This window comes from Oncorhynchus clarkii, chromosome 31, assembly GCF_045791955.1.
Source record: "Oncorhynchus clarkii lewisi isolate Uvic-CL-2024 chromosome 31, UVic_Ocla_1.0, whole genome shotgun sequence".
NCBI lineage: Eukaryota > Metazoa > Chordata > Actinopteri > Salmoniformes > Salmonidae > Oncorhynchus > Oncorhynchus clarkii.
This window is the reverse complement of record NC_092177.1, coordinates 29,863,944-29,883,849: the sequence shown is the minus strand read 5'-3', so window position 1 is coordinate 29,883,849 and position 19,906 is coordinate 29,863,944. Positions and strand designations below refer to the sequence as shown.

The window sequence follows — 19,906 nt, the reverse complement described above, 5'->3', positions numbered from 1 at the left end:
TGGCAGACTCTTGGCTTCTCTCTCTGGGGAGGGTTTTCATATTGAATCTGGCCAGAGCTATTTGTACTGGTGACAAGAAAACATAGCCCAGTTTTGCCAAGAGCTGTGATTGGTCCGGCTGTGGTTGTGCTGGTTGAGTTCAGGGTGTGTTTGGTCACTGGTGTGGTTAATGTACCTTAGTTAGATTCGTTGACCATGACGGAAATAAAGAGGTAAGTGTCTCACCCACGACAGTGACGACAGCGCTGGCTTTCACACTCCCCTCATTGTTGCTGGCCAGACACTCGTACAAGCCCTCATCATCTTTCTTCACTCTCTCGATCGTCAGCACCCCATCCTCCCTCAGAGTAATACCTGGAACACAGCATGAAGTATACAGCTCAGATTTTATGGAGAGAATTATAATAAAACACATTTTTGGGAGTGGGGGGGTATATACACAGTGGGGCAAAACAAGTATTTAGTAGTTCTCCCACTTAGAAACAAGTAGTTCTTCCACTTAGAAAGATGAGAGAGGCCTGTAATTTTTATCATAGGTACACTTCAACTATGACAGACAACATGAGAAAAAAAATCCAGAAAATCACATTGTAGGATTTTTTATGAATTTATTTGCAAATTATGGTGGAAAATAAGTATTGTACTGACATACAAGACCAAATAGAACAGAATAGAACAGAATACCAGCTGGCTGCTACTTCCCTAAATAATTATTGCATAGTTTGGAGCTGTGCTTTGGGTCATTGTCCTGATGTAGGAGGAAATTGGCACCAATTAAACGCCGTCCATTGGGTATGGATTGGCGTTGCAAAATGGAGTGATAGCCTTCCTTCTTCAAGATACCTTTTACCCTGTACAAATCACCCACTTTACCACCAACAAAGCACCCCCAGACCATCACAATGCCTCCACCATGCTTGACAGAGGCGTCAAGCACTCCTCCAGCATCTTTTCATTTTTTCTGAGTCTCACAAATGTTCTTATTTGTGCTCCGAACACCTCAAACTTACATTTGTCTAAATGGACAACAATACCTAGTCTTCTACTTCCAGCATCAGCTCCCCTAAACCCCTCCCATCTATCTCTGAAGACCATCCAGTTTTGATTTATAATTGCCATATATCTTTCAACTGTGCTAGGATGTTTCACACAAGTTCTGAACCTTTCTATTCTCATAGTTTCGACAGATTGTACATTTGCTAAGAGTATTATTATATTGTTGATCGATTGACTGATTGATCACCCATCATTAGCTCCATTTAATGTTTCAATTCTTCAGCCATTCCTGAACCTGTGACCAAAACAAGCTATGTACGGGCAATACCAAAACAAGTGATCTAATGATTTTGCCTCTTCGCAGCAAAATCTGCAGAGCTGAGGTTGTATCCACCATATACTGTATATAATATTCTATTATTTTCAAGAATTTTGTATAATAATTTAAATTGAAACACTAAAAGCAATGAGTAGGGCCCGACAATGGAAACCTCGGGGCCCCTAATCATGAGTCATTTCCAGCAGTTCTTACCTGGACCCTCCTGTACTGGTAGCTTGTCTTTGTACCAGGTGATGTAGGGTGGCGGCATACCCAGGGCGTAGCAGGCCATAGTCAGAGTACTGCTGCTGTTTACATCCTGATTGGTCAGGTTCTGTCTCAGCCACGGCCTCTTCCTCTCTGCATCAACCACAGAAACATATCTGAATTAGATCACTCTGCTTTTCAAGACTTTCCCAGACAAACTCATCCCCCTACTGGGTTGCATAATCACAAGTGTGATTATATCCAGGAACAGTCACCTTTTACCAAAATGCGATGTAATACAACCATGTTGCTCTTAGAAAGAGTTGAGCAATACCCGTATGACATGACAGTGGTGCGGCAATTACTGTTCTGATAGACCTCATTGATCACCCAGCAGGCAATGCTCCTCCTGTCTCCTACTCACCATCCACAGTCAGCACAGTCTGGACTATGACCCTCTTGCTGTGGAGGTTACCCGCCCAGCACTGGTAGCCTGTTGTGTGACTCCTGGACACGTTGTGCAGGGAGAGGGAGAGAGAGATAGCGTAGGGGCTGAGCTGCAGGGCCGTGATGTTGGCGGGGGTGACAGTGTAGTTCTGAGGGTTGTACCACTGCAGGTCTGTGTACAGGTACCGAGTCCCGCGACAAGTCAGAGTGACGTCATCACCCTCGATGGCAGTCTGGGGCTCGATGGCCAGGTGCTGAGGGTGATCTGGTGGGGGAGAGGGGAAAAACACATTAGGTCATAAGGAGTGTTACAGCATTTTTCTTCCAGTATGTAAGTGGGTTACAAGAGCATCTATGTTACTACAACTCTCTTCTCACTAAGGGAGATAGACACGTAGCATGAGATAGTCAGCTGACTGAAGCTGTCCTATCCTGGGAAAGTACATCTCTAAAACATCAAGCTGCACATCACCATGTTAGGAATTTCAAATTTGCAGTTATTTCCTGTGTCATCACTGTGTTAATTGGAAGCAGGTTGGCGGTGTGCGGCGAGCAACGCTGATGGGTGGCCTACAACTGTCCATTAGGAATCAGTCTGGGGGCCGGGCCTGAGGGGAGCCAGACTGCTCTGGGAAGAATTCTGTGTTCCGTAAAAGAAGACCGCTGTTATTACAATTCCGCCATCCTCTTTTTCAGCAGCAATCCAGCACTCTCAGTCACCTCCACCTCAGGAATGGTGGTACATTGCAGTGCTTCTTCCTGAAAATGATCTTTATTCTTATCCGGGTCTTCAGAGTTTGGCATCATCAGCAGTGTCCCCAATCACAGTGTCACCACCATTCTCAATTCCAAACTACCATCAATCAGCTTTCAACTTCAAATCGTTCAGGTTTGTAATTTCTGAGGACAAAAATGATGACTGCTTGCATGGCCAGCCAGCTGATTTCTCTTGTCATTACACAACTGGACTAGGTGAAATGTTCATTTCATCAACATTTGGAACTGTTCAGATACATATAACAAGTGAATTATGCAGCAGCAGGCTCAGAGAAGAAGATGAATGACCTGCCGGCGCTACAGTGAATGCTCAAAGCGGTTTTTAGACTGTAGCATATGGCTCAGGACGTTTGCCTCTTCCGTTCGGTCCTGAAGCCTGCCTGCGGCTGGACATGCAAGCGGTTTCAATTAATGTCCACTCGGAGCAGCTCTCCTTTTTACACAATACATCCTGTGCATTCTAGCGATCGCCTCGCGATCACAGTGCATATGTGTAAGTCATTGGAAACTAAACGTCATGTATGTTACAGCTATTCTGCACGCCTGGCACGTAGAAATAAAAAACAACCAGCATTTTGACCTAATGCTGTACAAAAAATCTCCAATGTTGTTCTTTCAACCAACTCCCCACGCTGTGTAGTGTTAGGTTGACCCACTTACCGTCCACATAGAAAATGGTTCTCAGTGTGCAGTTGCCAAGTTCATTCTCGGCCACGCAGGAGTAGATCCCCGAGATGTGAGCCGCTCCCACCACTAGCGTACTCACAGTCTATGGAGGAGAGAGAATAAGTCAACCATTAGATCTACAGTACAGCCAGCGAATGTTGTACCTATCTGCTGTACATGTGTCTCCTGCAAAATAGATTTAACTTCAGTGAGATTAACCTGTATAAATAAAGCTTAATGAACATTTTTCCGATTGGCTTCAATATACAGTACCAGTAAAAAGTTTGGACACCTACTCATTCAAGCATTTTTCTTTATTTTTACTATTTTCTACGTTGTATAATAATAGTGAAGACATCAAAACTATGAAATAACACATACGGAGTAACCAAAAAAAAAGTGTTCAACAAATCAAAATATATTTTATATTTGAGATTCTTCAAAGTAGCCCCCCTTTGCCTTGATGACAGCTTTGCACACTCTTGGCATTCTCTCAACCAGCTTCATGAGGTAGTCACCTGGAATGCATTTCAATAAACAGGTGTGCCTTGTTAATTTGTGGAATTTCTTTCCTTCTTAATGCATTTGAGCCAATCAGTTGTGTTGTGATAAGGTGTTATAAGGGGTGTTATACAGAAGATAGCCCTATTTGGTAAAAGACCAAGTCCTTTTTATGGCAAGAACAGCTCAAATAAGCAAAGAGACATGACAGTCCTTCATTACTTTAGACATGAAGGTCAGTCAATCCAGACAATTTCAAGAACATTGGAAAGTTTCTTCAAGTGCAGTCGCAAAAACCATCAAGTGCTATGATGAAACTGGCTCTCATGAGGACCGCAACAGGAACGGAAGACCCAGAGTTACCTCTGCTGCAAAGAATAAGGTCATTAGAGTTACCAGCCTCAGAAATTGCTGCGCAAATAAATGCTTTACAGAGTTCAAGTAACAGACACATCTCAACATCAACTGTTCAGAGGAGACTGGTTGAATAAGGCCTGTATGGTTGAATTGCTGCCAAGAAACAACTACAAAAGGACACAAAAGGACACCAATAATAAGAAGAGACTTGCTTGGGCCAAGAAACACAAAATCTGTTCTTTGGTTCCAACCGTCTTTGTGAGACGCAGAATAGGTGAACGGATGATCAGCGCATGTGTAGTTCCCACCGTGAAGCATGGAGGAGGTAAGATGGTGCTTTGCTGGTGACACTGTCAGTGATTTATTTAGAATTCAAGGTAGACTTAACCAGCATGGCTACCACAGCATTCTGCAGCGATACACCATCCCATCTGGTTTGTGCTTAGTGGGACTATTATTTGTTTTTCAACAGGACAATGACCTAACACACTTCCAGGCTGTGTACGGGCTATTTGACCAAAAAGGAGCATGATGGAATGCTGCATCAGATTACCTTATTTAACACTTTTTTGGTTACTACATGATTCCATATGTGTTATTTCATAGTTTTGATGTCTTCACTTTTATTCTACAATGTAGAAAATAGCAAAAAATAAAGATAAACCCTGGAATGAGTAGGTGTGTCCAAACTTTTGAGTGGTACTGTACCTCAGAAGACTTTCCATCAACACCAGTGTGGTTATTTGCCATTAGCAGGTGGGTCAGAGGTCTGCCTTAAGCCTGTTTAATTCTCTTCAGTTAGTTCACATTAATGGAAGGATACATCTGGACTTTTTAAAACCTGCCGCGTCTCTCCTAGCAGCACCGCTCCCCAGAACGAGTGCCTGGCCCTCCATGTCATTTCCCGAAGAGCATTTACAATGCCACACTAGATTCTATCGCCGTTGGAGTGGAACCCATTTAACGGCTTAAGTAGACATAATAGTGAGTAAGATTTGGGCAAGGGGCCAGATCGCGTGGGGTTCTGTTTTGTGTTCAGAACGACATCTGTTTTCAGAGCAGCTACATCAAAGGTGCTGAATGCTGTAGCTGTATTGTCAACTTCCTGGGTTTCTAGCGGCATTGTGCTCTGACCCTCAGAAACAGGGCTTTGGTCATGAGACTTGACTGTGTGTGACACATTTTCACTGTTTCAGTACGTTTTCAAAGTCCCAGCTCATATTGTGCACTGTTTAAACATCTTTGGAAGGAAAAGCTAGCTAAGTTGTTTAAAGTTGTGTTACGTTGTCTACCCTGAGTTGCTATGACATTGGTCAGAGTATTGATGGAGTAGTTGTGTGGTGTTGCGTTTCTGCCATTACCAATGATAAATGTAACTTGAGCTGGAAAACAGTTGTTTCAGAAAGTGCACTCTGTCCCTAAGTGGTGACTTGACCAGACGCACTGAGACCCTCTGAGGCCAGCCCTGCAGCCCTGACCAACACTTTACTCTCGTTCACGGGGCACGGCGATTTATGCGGGGTGACAGAGAGGAATTCACTCCCAACAAATCCCTCTCTTTTAAACTGCCGCTTGTTATCACTGACCCTTAGTCCTCACCCCTATAAAGCACCGGTGTTTGGGCCGCAAGCGCTTGTAAATAAGGAGTGCCTCCCTATTTATGTCAAACAGAGATTGGTAGTGCTGGAAGTGAATGAGGTCTAGGCTCTCTATTACTACTTGTGTATGTATACAATTAGCATGATTCTAAATGCCATCAACCATGTATCATCAGCCGGGGGAAACGCCTTCATAAATCTCCCTTTAGGGTAAAGCAGGAGAAATACCATTTAATAAAAGTTTACTACACCAGTATAAGTGTTTGGGTAATGGCTAATTACCAGTATTTTCTTCACTGGTTGGTTTGCTTGTGCTGTTGAAATATTTATATGCTGACTGGATTTATGCCCCAATTTGACCCAGTGTGTTGGAACGGCTGTCTTTCAACTAATCCAATAGGCTTTTGGGGAAAGCAGTTGAGGCCTGCACTTAATTACGTTTGGGGTGAATGGTTTTGGTAACAAGCTCCCCTAGGATATGTGCTGCAATGTCTACAGTCTCCATGTTCAGCTTTGGGAACGCATGCCAAGATGTGGGCCATTTTTAGTGAGAGGAGATGTAACCATTACCTTCAGCTATACCATATTAATACAGATATGACAAAAACAATGAAAATAACATATTATTCCAATTTCCAAACTTAGTTTCAATATTTTCAAATCAAATCAAACGTTATATGTCACATGCGCCGAATACAACAGGTGTACATCTTACCGTGAATTGCTTACTTACGAGCCCTTAACCAACAATGGAGTTCAAGAAAAATAGTTTTTACTAAATAAACTAAAGTGAAAAATCTAAAATCTAAAAGTAACACAAGAAAATTACTTAACAATAACGAAGCTATATACTAAGGGTACCGGTCCCGAGTCAATGTGCAGGGGTACAGGTTAGTCGAGGTAACTTGCAAAGTGACTATGCATAGATAATAAACAGCGAGTAGAGGCAGTGTAAATAGTCCGGGTGGCCATTTGATTAATTGTTCAGCAGTCTTACGGCTTGTGGGTAGAAACAGTTAAGGAGTGCTTTAGTCTTACACGGAACCCTAACCGGCTGTGCGAGTGCGCCATCGTGCATAAATGTATTTTGTCCCCCTACACCAAACGCGATCACGACACGCAGGTTAAAATATAAAAACAAACTCTGAACCAATGACATTCATTTGGGGACAGGTCGAAAAGCATTAAACATGTATGGCAATTTAGCTAATTAGCTTGCACTTGCTAGCTAATTTGTCCTATTTATCTAGCCTGGTGTTGCTAGTTAATTTGTCCTGGGATATAAACATTGAGTTGTTATTTTACCTGAAATGCACAAGATCCTCTACTCCGACAATGAATCCACACATAAAACGTCCAACCGAATCGTTTCTAGTCATCTCTCCTCCTTCCCGGCTTTTTCATAGTATTACCACGACAACCGGAAAAACATTTAGTCTTTCAATCACCCACGTGGGTATAACCAATGAGGAGATGGCACGTGGGTACCTGCTTCTATAAACCAATGAGGAGATGGGAGTGGCAGGACTTGCAGTGTGATCTGAGTCAGAAATAGGAATGACTTCTATTTTAGCTCTTGGCAACGCAGACGCTTGTTGGCGCGCACGAGCAGTGTGGGTGAAATAATTGAATAACATAGATTTCTACATTTATTTTGCAACGCTCGGGCACGTGACACTAGCGGTGTGGTCAGCCTACTAGGCTTCAGCGTATGTCACGATCGTCGTCGGAATGAGACCAAGGTACAGCGTGGTGAGCGTACATTTTATTTTATTTGTTAAAATGTCACCAACAAAACAAGAAATAACAAAAACGACCGTGAAGCTTACAAAGGCTATAGTGCCCCTAACAAAGACAACTTCCCACAATGACAAAAGGGAAAAAGGCTGCCTAAGTATGATTCCCAATCAGAGACAACGATAGACAGCTGTCCCTGATTGAGAACCATACCCGGCCAAAACATAGAAACACAAAAAAACATAGAAATCCACCCAAATCACACCCTGACCAAAACAAATAGAGACATCTCTAAGGTCAGGGCGTGACAGCGTATTTGTTTTCAGCGTATTACAGCTGATCTGTTCACAGGTCAGTGGAGTTAGGAGGGAACCTATAAAAGGTCAGTCTCCTCTGTCTGCACACGCATGGCTTGAGCCATATGGCTGTATTGTGCTATCTACACAGAGCTCCACAGCCCTCAGTGATCCAACAGACAATGATCCGGTGATGTCAGAATAAACGCTGCTCTCTGGCAGAGCAGGCAGAGCCTTGGCTGGAGCTTCAGGCCTAGCTTCTTTAGATCCAAGGACCTGCGTTTTGTCTGAGGGTGTTTTTCACTCCAGCAGGGTGAAATGAATGGTGTCTGTCAGTTGAAGGGCAGACGAATGAACGACTCAGGAGAGCAGCCCTGAAGAGAGCCAAAATGCTTTTTCTTCATGGCAGTTCTGGCGCTCGACTTGCTTTGACTATAATTGAAGGCTAAGGGGCTTCTTTTAATCAAAAGCAAATAATGACAGATTTGATGGTCTATTTGTTGCTGACTACTGTATATATGAATTGACTTGTGAGTTGCTTAAAAATGCCTGGCAGTTAAGACAGTGTATACAATAAAGTGAGATTCCTTGTCGTAAATATACCTACTAATATACAGTAAATGTCCTTTACCATATATTGCTTTCCCCCTATACATACTGTATTTTATACAACAATGTATAAAATTAACTGTATTTACAATGTAGTGTAATATATTTCATTATTGACCCTTGTGACCTAAATAATTATGGCATTATTTATAAACTTTCTTGCCTAGCTAAAATTTTAGAATCCTTGATTAATTCTCAGCTTATATCTTCCTTATCTAAGAAATGTAATCATTAATGTACATCAGTCAGGCTTTAGACCAGGTCAAATGATGTGGTTAACTGTGTGGATAAAAGGCAACATTGTGCTGCCCTCTTCATTGACCTGTCAAAGGCCTTCGATACTGTTGATCACTCGCTGCTAATTCAGAATCTTTCCTTAATTGGCCTAGACCAGGCTGCATGTTATGGTTTAAAAATTACTTGACAGAAAGAACTCAACCATCTACTGATGGTGTTAAATTAGGTTTCCTGAATATTACAAAAGGTGTCCCGAAGGGGACGATTCTGGGTCCTATACATTTTACTATTTACATTAACAACATCGACTTGTCTATAAAAAATTGTAACCTGTACTTGTATGCCGATGATACTGTTGTGTATGCTATTGCCCCCTCGGTTGACTATGCTCTATCTGAACTACAGCCTGTCTTCATTGTATTAGAGAAAAACATTATTGACCTGAATTGAGTATTGAATGCAGGTAAAACTAAGTATATGATGTCCTCTAGAGTGCATAAAAATAACAGATTATTTCAGCATATGTACTTTGGATGGTGTCCATATTGATCATGTCCCTACTTACAAATATCTGGGCATCTAGATAAATAAAAAGCTGTCTTTTAAAAAGCATATTTATGAGTTAGTTAAGAAGCTGAGAATAATAATGGGCTTCTTCTAAAGAACTAGGTCCTGCCTCTCGCTAAATAGTAGAAAGCAGATTATTCAGTCGACATTCCTATCACTCATAGACTATGCCACTTCATTCAAGCCGTTAAATGCAGTTTATCATACAGCACAGTGCTTTATGGGCAACCATTTTAGCACTCATCACTGCATTCTCTACCAGAAAGTTGGTCTCCTTTGATTTCATGTAGGTTGATACGTTGCTGTGTTGTCATCTATAAAGCAATTTTACAAAAATTCCCACTGTACCTAACGTCATTACTAAACTTAAGACAGGATTTACCACACCTGGTCTCAGGGACGGCTGCCTCTGGACATTCCTTTGCTCTCTACTGAGTAAATCAGCTCTTAGTTTTCTTGCACATTATTCGTGGAACAATCTTCAAAACATTCTTAAAATGTGATGTTCTGGTGCCTCTGGGGCGATTCAGAAAGGTGATAGAGGACCTTACTACTGATGAATGTGATGTTCTGGTGCCTCTGGGACGATTCAGAAAGGTGATAGAGGACCTTACTACTGATGAATGTGATGTTCTGGTGCCTCTGGGGCGATTCAGAAAGGTGATAGAGGACCTTACTACTGATGAATGTGATGTTCTGGTGCCTCTGGGGCGATTCAGAAAGGTGATAGAGGACCTTACTACTGATGAATGTGATGTTCTGGTGCCTCTGGGGCGATTCAGAAAGGTGATAGAGGATCTTACTACTGATGAATGTGATGTTCTGGTGCCTCTGGGGCGATTCAGAAAGGTGATAGAGGACCTTACTACTGATGAATGTGTTAGTTTTTTATGACCGTGTCTTTCTGTCTGCTTACATTTTATATTTATATTTTGATGTGTCTATTTTCAGTCATTTACGGTGCATTCGGAAAGTATTCAGACCCCTTAACATTTTCAACATTTTGTTATGTTACACCCTTACTCTAAAATTGATTTAAAAAATGTTTTTACTCATCACTCTCCACATAACACCCAATAATTATAATAATGATAATAATAATAATTATAAATGTATATTGAAGTTCCTTCCATAACTTTTGGCTACATTTACATAAGTCTAAACTATTGCAGATAGAATGAACCATTGTAAAACAGTGACATAATAAGGCATATTGTATAGTTTAGGTGTTGGCGTCTCAAAGAGAACGATCGTGGAGAACCCCACTTCAGTGTTGATCTCTCAGAGCGCTCTCTCTCTCTATCTGGACATTTAATCAAGATCCCTTTTTCATATAAATCTTTAAGCAATTGTTGTATTGACCGACATAAGGGACTATTTTGTCATGGGAAATCGATGCTCAGTATCAAACATGCATCATATATGATAGGCACACGTACATTAATCATTGTTCTATGTTGTCCAACGTTAAGAAGTGTCATTTTCTCTGAGTACATAACAAATCTAATGACATCAAAACCATACTATAAGCATACCTTGTTCTTCCCTTTTACCAGTTGATTTTTGTTGTATATGTTCTCAATCCAGTTGTGTGAGTAGTTCCCCTTATCGTCCATTTGAACCGGGATTGGCTCAGTGTAAAGGGTACACCTATAGGACAGAGGAAACCAGTCATTACTGATCTAGACGAAATGGCTGCAGGTTACCTAAAGTATAAAGTCTGTTTTGAAAATTAGTACAGAACAGTGGACAAAACAGAAGACTCTTAGAGCAGAATGCTGTGTGGACATGTCATCCTTTCCTATATTTCATTAGTGGGAATCAGAAATGACACTATGGACCAGCAAAAGTGGTCCAAACAGTTTTACAATGTGTCGCTCTGAGCGTTCAGGCATTTAGCCTTATGAGGCTCTGACTAACATTATAGATTTTGTGTGGCCTTTTAGGGCGGGCTACAGGCCAGGCTGCCTAGGCTTGTTAAACCAGACAAACACCAGCCAGCCTCTCCTCCACTCCTCGCTTTCCTCCAATCTACTGAGGGGAACAATCAGACTGATGAGGAGTGAGGCGGCCAGGCCAAGCGGGCTGGGAGGCAGGAGGAAACGGCAGGGTGATAGGAAGGGCTGTGCTATGCGTCACCTCGCACAGGAAACCCCCTCATTCTCTGACTAGAGGAGATAAGGCTAATCCCCAGACCTTGGTGGGTCAACAACAGACAGCTGATACCTTCTTACCCTGCTGCTGATAAAGAAAGAACCCTTCCTGCCTCCTTCACCTCTCTCATCCCTCTTTCTAGCTATCTAAGACGTTACGCTTCCCCAACCACAAGGGGACTGTGATTTATACGAGGTCTGATCCTGAAATGGTAAATGGTCAATTTGCAATGAGAAATACTTGAAGGGGGTCTGAACTGTATAAACAAACATTTGGCTCAATCTGCCTCCAACTAGGCTGTGGCTGGGCTGAAACCTCTATTTGATGCACCTCCCTCATTAGCTGTTGAAAAAACAGGCCCTTTTCAGCTTCAATCGTTTATGAGCAACTTTTTCCAATGCCAGAGCTGGTTATCTTTAGGGCTGCAGAAATGAGGCACCTTGACACAGCTTGAACCTTCACCATTATTTCTGTTACAAATTTGGCAACCAGGAGTGTTTTTACAAATTACTTTTTACGAATGATGGATAATTAACAGAAGTATTTGTCAAGTTACAGCGCCTGAAGTGTAACATAATTCAGGCCCTCCATTGTGAGGCCGTCCCCGAGCCGTGTTTTTCTAGCGGTGTGGGGTCCTGATAACCAACACTTGATAACCCCGCGGTAATGGCCCATTGTTTGCCTCAGTTTTCGCCTCAGAAAGGACCCCTGCTGTCACTGACAGGGGTATAGCAGCTCTGGCTCTCAGGGAATGTTCATGTTGTTTATGAAGGTTCGCTAGCCGCCCAATCGCTCATACCACAAGCTCTGTCCCGTTCAGCTCTCTAAATATGGAACGGTGTTGGGTCTTTGCATGTCAAAAAACATATACTTCAAATAAGCTTGTTGACCAATCAGAACCTGGATATGACTACACACCACATAGTCATTTAACACGTTCATAACTTTTTAAAGTGGTTATTACATAAAACATAGCAAAACGACATAATCTGTTTCAGTAGCTATAGTTAGTTAGACTATCTAGCTAGGTGTCATCATCTAAAAGACCCGTAATTTATAAAACAGTTTGTATTTGATTAATGATGGTCGGACCCACCTATGTGAAGCTAGCCAAAATAATGATTGGCCACAAAAGAGGAATTTGCATTTTGCCTTCAAAATAAAAGTCACTCATAGAAAGTGATGCAAATTAAAACAAATAGTGGAATCATGCCATAATGGAATAGATCACGCTAAACAAGGTTGGAATGTTTCTTATATAAATTCAGCAAAAGACAATGATTTGTTAATTTGACAAAAATCTGTTGAAATCACACTGGTTGTATTATACTTTAGAATTGCATTGGGGGCATACTGATTTCACTGTACAACCTTACCTATGGATTGTGGATCAATGACATGGGGTATCAGTCTACTCAGTGACACCCACAGAACACAGTTGCAAAGAAATTACACAAATATTAGCATTTTAGCTCTTATTGCAGGACTCTGAAACCACTGTGAAATGAGCAAGGAAAAACAATACAACATGGATGTTTTGGGGTCTGAGAACTCTGAGGAGGACTTTGGGGAAAAAGCACTCGGGTACAGAGTACACTGATATGCCATTTCATTGACCCCCAATCCTTATGTAAGGCTGTATGTAAGGCTGTAAGGCTGTACAGTGCAGTATGAAAGTCAATGAGAGGTGATTTCCCACAGTCAAAGTCTTGCAATAAGAGCTAATATTTGTGTAAACTCTTCACAGTTGTGTTCTGTGGATGTCACTGAGTAGACTGATAACCCATTACATTGCTCCACATACCAACACTCCAACCTTGTTTAGCATTATCTAGTCTAAATATGGCATGATTCCACTATTTGTATCCATTTGCATCACGTTCAAAGAGGGACTTTTACTTGGAAGGCAAACCACAAATTCCACTATTGTGGCTAATCCTTATTGTGGCTAGCTTCACATAGGTGGGACTGCCCATCATTAGTCTTATACTGTTCATGTTGTTTATGAAGGTTCCCTAGCAGGTCGACATTCACGCCCATACCACACGCTCTGTCCCATTCAGCTCTATAGAAGCTTGGGGAGTTTGAGACTAAAATATCCTCTCTCCCCACCCACAGAGCCACTGGCCACAAATGAGTGGGGAATTCTCCGGGGCTGCATTTCTTTGACAAATGTCTGTATTCTGGGACAGAGTCAATTAAATGGATGCAAGCCTGTTTCTGGAGAGGGAGCCTCGGGCTAGCCCGGTGGTTCTGGACTCCAGACTCACCGACTCTGTGTGTGTGTGTGCGTGTGTGTGTGTTTGCGTGTGTGTGTGTTTGTGCGTGTGTGTGTTTGTGCGTGTGTGTGTTTGCGCGCGCGTGCGCGTGTGTGTGTGTGTGTGTGTGTGTATGATCCAGTTCCAATACTCTGACAGCTGAGCTCAGCATCAACAAACCCTAATGTAACGCAGCAGGCGTAAAAGTCCTGACGAGAAGAAATAAACTGCCGGGGGAGGTTCTCTTCTGCACTGTTGAACCAATCCAATAAATGTGGAGGAGGAGTTAAGATGGAGTGTTGCCTTGTTAACACCCAAAAGCAGAAGTAGCGTCAAAGGCTCTCTTTCCATTTCCCCTGAACACCTGATGCATCCGCTTGTTGCCGGCCCCCCTGAGGGTGATCAAACGTAAACACTCATCCAAAACATAACCAGGATGTGCACTGGCAGGGACAATGTTGGTCTGCTTCACTAATCATGTGCATTGACAGAGACCAGACGAGAGGACAATTAATCTCAGGGCCTGTGTGGACATATGGACGATACGTGGAAGTATGACTGTCTTGCACTTCCAAGAACCAAAACAATAAACTCAGAACACCAAGTCTATGTTACAGAAATAACTAGAAATGTGCAGTGACCCTCCCCATGATCCGGCAGTTTCTGTCAGTCAGATGGTTCTGGTGACTCAGAACATTTTGATTCATAGACTGGGTTTTTGAGAAAAAAAATATGACTTCATCACAGTTCTGAATTTAGTGCTTTGATTCCTGGAAGTGGTGCGTTATGGTTGTTTCCTGGAAGTGGTGCCTTATGGTTGTTTCCTGGAAGTGGTGCGTTATGGTTGTTTCCTGGAAGTGGTGCCTTATGGTTGTTTCCTGGAAGTGCTGCCTTATGGTTGTTTCCTGGAAGTGGTGCCTTATGGTTGTTTCCTAGAAGTGCTGCCATATGGTTGTTTCCTGGAAGTGGTGCCTTATGGTTGTTTCCTGGAAGTGGTGCCTTATGGTTGTTTCCTGGAAGTTGTGCGTTATGGTTGTTTCCTGGAAGTGGTGCCTTATGGTTGTTTCCTATAAGTGCTGCCATATGGTTGTTTCCTGGAAGTGGTGCCTTATGGTTGTTTCCTGGAAGTGGTGCCTTATGGTTGTTTCCTGGAAGTTGTGCGTTATGGTTGTTTCCTGGAAGTGGTGCCTTATGGTTGTTTCCTATAAGTGCTGCCTTATGGTTGTTTCCTGGAAGTGGTGCCTTATGGTTGTTTCCTGGAAGTGGTGCCTTATGGTTGTTTCCTGGAAGTTGTGCGTTATGGTTGTTTCCTGGAAGTGGTGCCTTATGGTTGTTTCCTATAAGTGCTGCCTTATGGTTGTTTCCTGGAAGTGGTGCCTTATGGTTGTTTCCTGGAAGTGGTGCCTTATGGTTGTTTCCTGGAAGTGGTGTGTTATGGTTGTGCAAGATACTACACAGTTCTAACAACCCCTTTGGGTTGTGCCGTGGCGGAGATCTTTATGGGCTATACGCAGCCTTGTCTCAGAATGGTAAGTTGGTGGTTGAAGATATCCCTCTAGTGGTGTGGGGGCTGTGCTTTGGCAAAGTAGGTGGGGTTATATCCTTCCTGTTTGGCCCTGTCCGGGGGTGTCCTCGGATGGGGCCACAGTGTCTCCTGACCCCTCCTGTCTCAGCCTCCAGTATTTATGGGGCGGCAGGGTAGCCTAGTGGTTAGAGTGTTGGACTAGTGACTGAAAGGTTGCAAGTTCAAATCCCCGAGCTGACAAGGTACAAATCTGTCATTCTGCCCCTGAACAGGCAGTTAACCCACTGTTCCTAGGCCGTCATTGAAAATAAGAATTTGTTCTTAACTAGTTAAATAAAGGTTAAAATATTTTTTACAAAAAATGCAGTAGTTTATGTGTCGGGGGACTAGGGTCAGTTTGTTATATCTGGAGTACTTCTCCTGTCCTATTTGGTGTCCTGTGTGAATTTAAGTGTGCTCTCTCTAATTCTCTCTTTCTCTCTTTCTTTCTCTCTCTCGGAGGACAATGCCTCAGGACTACCTGACATGATGACTCCTTGCTGTCCCCAGTCCACCTGGCCTGCTCCAGTTTCAACTGTTCTGCCTTATTATTATTTGACCATGCTGGTCATTTATGAACATTTGAACATCTTGGCCATGTTCTGTTATAATCTCCACCCGGCACAGCCAGAAGAGGACTGGCCACCCCACATAGCCTGGTTCCTCTCAAGGTTTCTTCCTAGGTTTTGGCCTTTCTAGGGAGTTTTTCCTAGCCACCGTGCTTCTACACCTGCATTGCTTGCTGTTTGGGGTTTTAGGCTGGGTTTCTGTACAGCACTTTGAGATATCAGCTGATGTACGAAGGGCTATATAAATACATTTGATTTGATTTGATATTCTTATGGTTTACAATAAATAACAAAACACATCGAAGTACATCAGGAACGAAGGAACATTGTGAAAACTTAAAACAAGAAGTGCAGAACACAGAATTGTGTAACTGGAAGGCTCAAAGGCACTGACACCGTAGGTGAATACAAACAAAATGGTCTTCACAGTTTAGTTAACGATTTAGTTAATATAACCACCTGGATTGCTCAGGATAAACAGCCTAGGATGGCCCACTCTTTGTTAGTGACTCACTCTTTGTCGGTGGGGTCAGGATGGCATGGTTGCCAGAGCCACGTGATGTTGGGCATGGGCACTCCAAAGGCGGTGCAGGTTAGCTGGTGCTGCATGCCGAACATGTAGGGCTGCACGTACTCCGAGGCCACCTCCTCTTCGGAGATCTTTGGTCTCACTGTGGGAGACACATACACACATAGAGACAAAAAGATCAGACACTGTTGCATCAACAGATACACCTGGCCATTGGCGGTAATAATGTCTTTATAATGAGAGAGAGGTTTGTCATCATGATGAATAACCATGGAAAAGGTCCCATGGACACCAGTTGTCTTCTAACCTCTGAGAGTCGGCTGTAAAGTGCTTGAAAAAGGTTGAGTGATTGCATAGCCCTGATACCCTGGGGGTTGTCCATCACATCAGGGTGTCAGTGTCTCAGCGCTTGGCCCAGTCTCTACCCAGCTGCCTTAGGGCCAGATGTGGCCCTATGCCCCGTCCCAGGTCAGTGGATCAGCAGTGTGGGAGAGCACAGCAGTAATCAAAACCAGACTGACGGACTTACTGACTGGATGCCACCTCAAGAGGAATGCTCTGCTCACATCAGTTAATCATTCTCCACCAGTCAGTGTGTGTGTGTTGTGTGTGTGTGTGCGTACATGTGTGCGTATGTGCAAAGTCGTGACACGGTTTCTCTCAGTAATGTCCTCAGTTCAAGCCCCGGCTGCTGAATCCATTTGAGATCTGGAACACTGGGGCTGGACTTCAAACGCTTGATGAACGATGTTTAAAATAGTTCCCTAACTGTTCCCAGGAATTTCCTTTATTTTTCTCCTTCCATTGTTTGTGTCTGTGAGAGTGAGTCTTTTTTTTTGTCATTCCAATAATAATGATTTGTGGAGCAAACGGGAACGTAAGGGACTATAAATACAATGTATATGGGGCTGACCTTTACACTTTGGCAGAGTAGGAGGATTCTTGGATAATGTGCAGGGAACGGAATGGAATACTTTGTGATGCATTTTTTTGCCCCCCATCGACAGCTTGGAGTAGTATCTGAGTGGCACATGTGTTGCTCAACACAGTTCTTAACGGCAAGCACAATGCACTCCCCGACTCTCCATCCAACACACTATCAAAGCCCCAAAACAAAATACCGACCACGTTTATAACCGCTAGTGTTAACGACCATCAGTATTTACATGGCAATCATTACAATATATTTGTTTCAAATGCTATGCTAAATCATATACAGTACACATATAGCCCTGTATCATGTTGTTTACATGAGCGGTGCTGTAGGCTACATACACATGATGTAAATAAAGGTTAGGTCTAGAGTGGGTAGAGTGAAGAGACAGGGCCGTTTACACAACCCGCGAAGCCCCTTCAAAAAGAGCCTGGCTAATCAATACCAGCTGGCCCGACTACGTCAATCCACTGCTGGAAACAACAAACCCCACAAGCCCCCAGGTTCCTGTCATGCTGGAGCTGCTGCTACCTGCAGCCCTGCACCAACCAGGGGGTACACAACCCAAAGTGCTGAGACTGCTCGAAATGCTGAGGCCCAAAATCCAGGGCATTGCTTCATTTCCTCAGGATCGCCAGTCATTTGGAGGGATAAAGGACGGATATAGGACGGGATATCATGGGGATATAAGAGCTTTACCTTGGACTATCAGAGTGTAGCTGAGATTCCTGTAGAGGCCTCTCTCTTTGTTGCCCAGGGCGATGGTGAAGACCCCGGCATCCTTCTGCTTCACGTCCTTGACGAAGAGGTTGTAGCCTGAAGACTCGTAACAGGTGGAGTTCTCGTTGATGGGGACGCCATCCTTATACCTGGGAATGGGATACACCCACATTTACTTTAGAAGTTCAGCAAATCGTAACATACTGATATGAAAGTTGTGATGATAATAGATCAGCAACTCTGCATCCCAAATCGAACACTTGTACGCTCCAGTTTAGTGCACACAGTCACAACAGTGCCATTATATTCATCAGGAGTTGACAATACATTCAGTGAATAGTCCCAGTAACTGAACTCAGTCTTACCATGTCATAGTGTCGGGTGGTGGCAGTGCATTGACCTTGGGTTCAAACATCAGCTTGTTTCTACCCTCGGTGTAGACCACTCTCCTGGCCCGTTCATTCTTATAGGACACATTCAGGTATGGATGTTCTGAAATCACACAGAAGACCAATAGCGAGAGCATGAAAACGACTGTTGAAAAACAACACCATAAATGTATTATAAATGAGATCATAAACTGGGTGGTTTGAGTCCTGAATGCTGATTGGCTGACAGCCGTGGTAAATCAGACCGTATACCACAGGTATGACAAAATATTTATTTTTACTGCTCTAATTGCGTTGGTAACCAGTTTATAATAGCAATAAGGCACCTCAGGGGTTTGTGGTATATGGCCAATATACCACAGCTAAGGGCTGTATCCAGGCACTCCGCATTGTGTTGTGCTTAAGAACAGTCCCTAGCCTTGCTATATCGGCAATACACCACACCCTCTGGCCTTATTGCTTGATCACACAATCGTTGCCGAAGATGAACATTACGATGGAGTTATGTCTGCCTCTGCCTTAGCTCAGTGAGACCTTGCCTTCACGCAGGACCAGTTTCTAACACAGTGACCCACCGTAGATGGTGACTTTGGCTGAGGCGTGCTTCTTGTTCCCCATCTCAGCGCTCCCTATATCAGCCGTGCACCTGTACATGCCCCTGTTGTCCATGGTGATGTTGGACAAGGTGATTGCTTGGTACATACTGGTGACCAAAGCCGGATCTTCTTTGGACTTGTTGATGATAGGGTTCCGATGGACCTGGGGACGCGAAGGCACTCATCAACAACCCTGAAACAGCGGATTGGTCGACCAGTAATCTTAAAGGATGTTGAGTGACTTAGAGCTTACCATTCTCTTTGGGTATTCCCAAGTGAAGTTGATCCTTCCATTGAAGGTGGTCTCTGCGGAGCAGTTGAGGACCAGGCTATCTCCCACTAACAGCTTGATACGTCTTGGGTTGATCTTCACGTTCCTCAGCAAGATAGCTATGCAAGCAGAGGTAGAAGGGAAGACAGGGTGAATTAACACCATCGGTAGTTTCCCTGTCGCTCTAAGAGCTCAACAAAAGAAGGAGAAGTTACTCACTAGTCCTCAGAGGGATGTATTTGGACTGGACCCGTTGGCCGTTGACGCTGGTGACACAGGTTAGGAGATGATAGAATTTGTAGGGACCGTATGGGATCTTGAAGCCCACTTTGGGGTCCCATTCCTTCCCTTGTTCAACCTCCTTTGATAAGGGTGGCCACTGAAAGAAGAGACAGGTTGAAAGGTGTTTATGAAGGGGCTTATATGTTTAGTGGAGCTTCTAGTTCTGCAGTCTTTAAAAAGCACTCAGCCAGTCAGACTGAAGTACGATGCGTACAACTGGGTTTGGTATGAAACTCCACGCTCCAATGAGCTCAGCTGGCGACGCCTGCCCGTCAGAGCCGACATCTAATTCCTTTTTGCGGTTTTATGGAGTGTAACCATCGCAA

General features: G+C 43.4%; 1 protein-coding gene across 1 annotated transcript in view; it reads right to left on the bottom strand.

Annotated features, from left to right (window-relative positions):
- LOC139391159 (vascular endothelial growth factor receptor kdr-like) overlaps nucleotides 1-19,906 on the bottom strand; it is an 80,240-nt gene that overhangs the window by 39,122 nt on the left and 21,212 nt on the right. The window contains exons 5-15 of the mRNA XM_071138720.1: nucleotides 19,518-19,677; nucleotides 19,281-19,417; nucleotides 19,007-19,190; nucleotides 18,408-18,534; nucleotides 18,022-18,191; nucleotides 16,374-16,530; nucleotides 10,850-10,964; nucleotides 3,407-3,515; nucleotides 1,947-2,234; nucleotides 1,529-1,675; nucleotides 226-354 (exon numbers count right to left, since the gene is read on the bottom strand). Of these exons, the coding sequence (XP_070994821.1) occupies nucleotides 226-354; nucleotides 1,529-1,675; nucleotides 1,947-2,234; nucleotides 3,407-3,515; nucleotides 10,850-10,964; nucleotides 16,374-16,530; nucleotides 18,022-18,191; nucleotides 18,408-18,534; nucleotides 19,007-19,190; nucleotides 19,281-19,417; nucleotides 19,518-19,677 (1,723 nt within the window). The remainder of the gene's footprint in view (nucleotides 1-225; nucleotides 355-1,528; nucleotides 1,676-1,946; nucleotides 2,235-3,406; nucleotides 3,516-10,849; nucleotides 10,965-16,373; nucleotides 16,531-18,021; nucleotides 18,192-18,407; nucleotides 18,535-19,006; nucleotides 19,191-19,280; nucleotides 19,418-19,517; nucleotides 19,678-19,906) is intronic.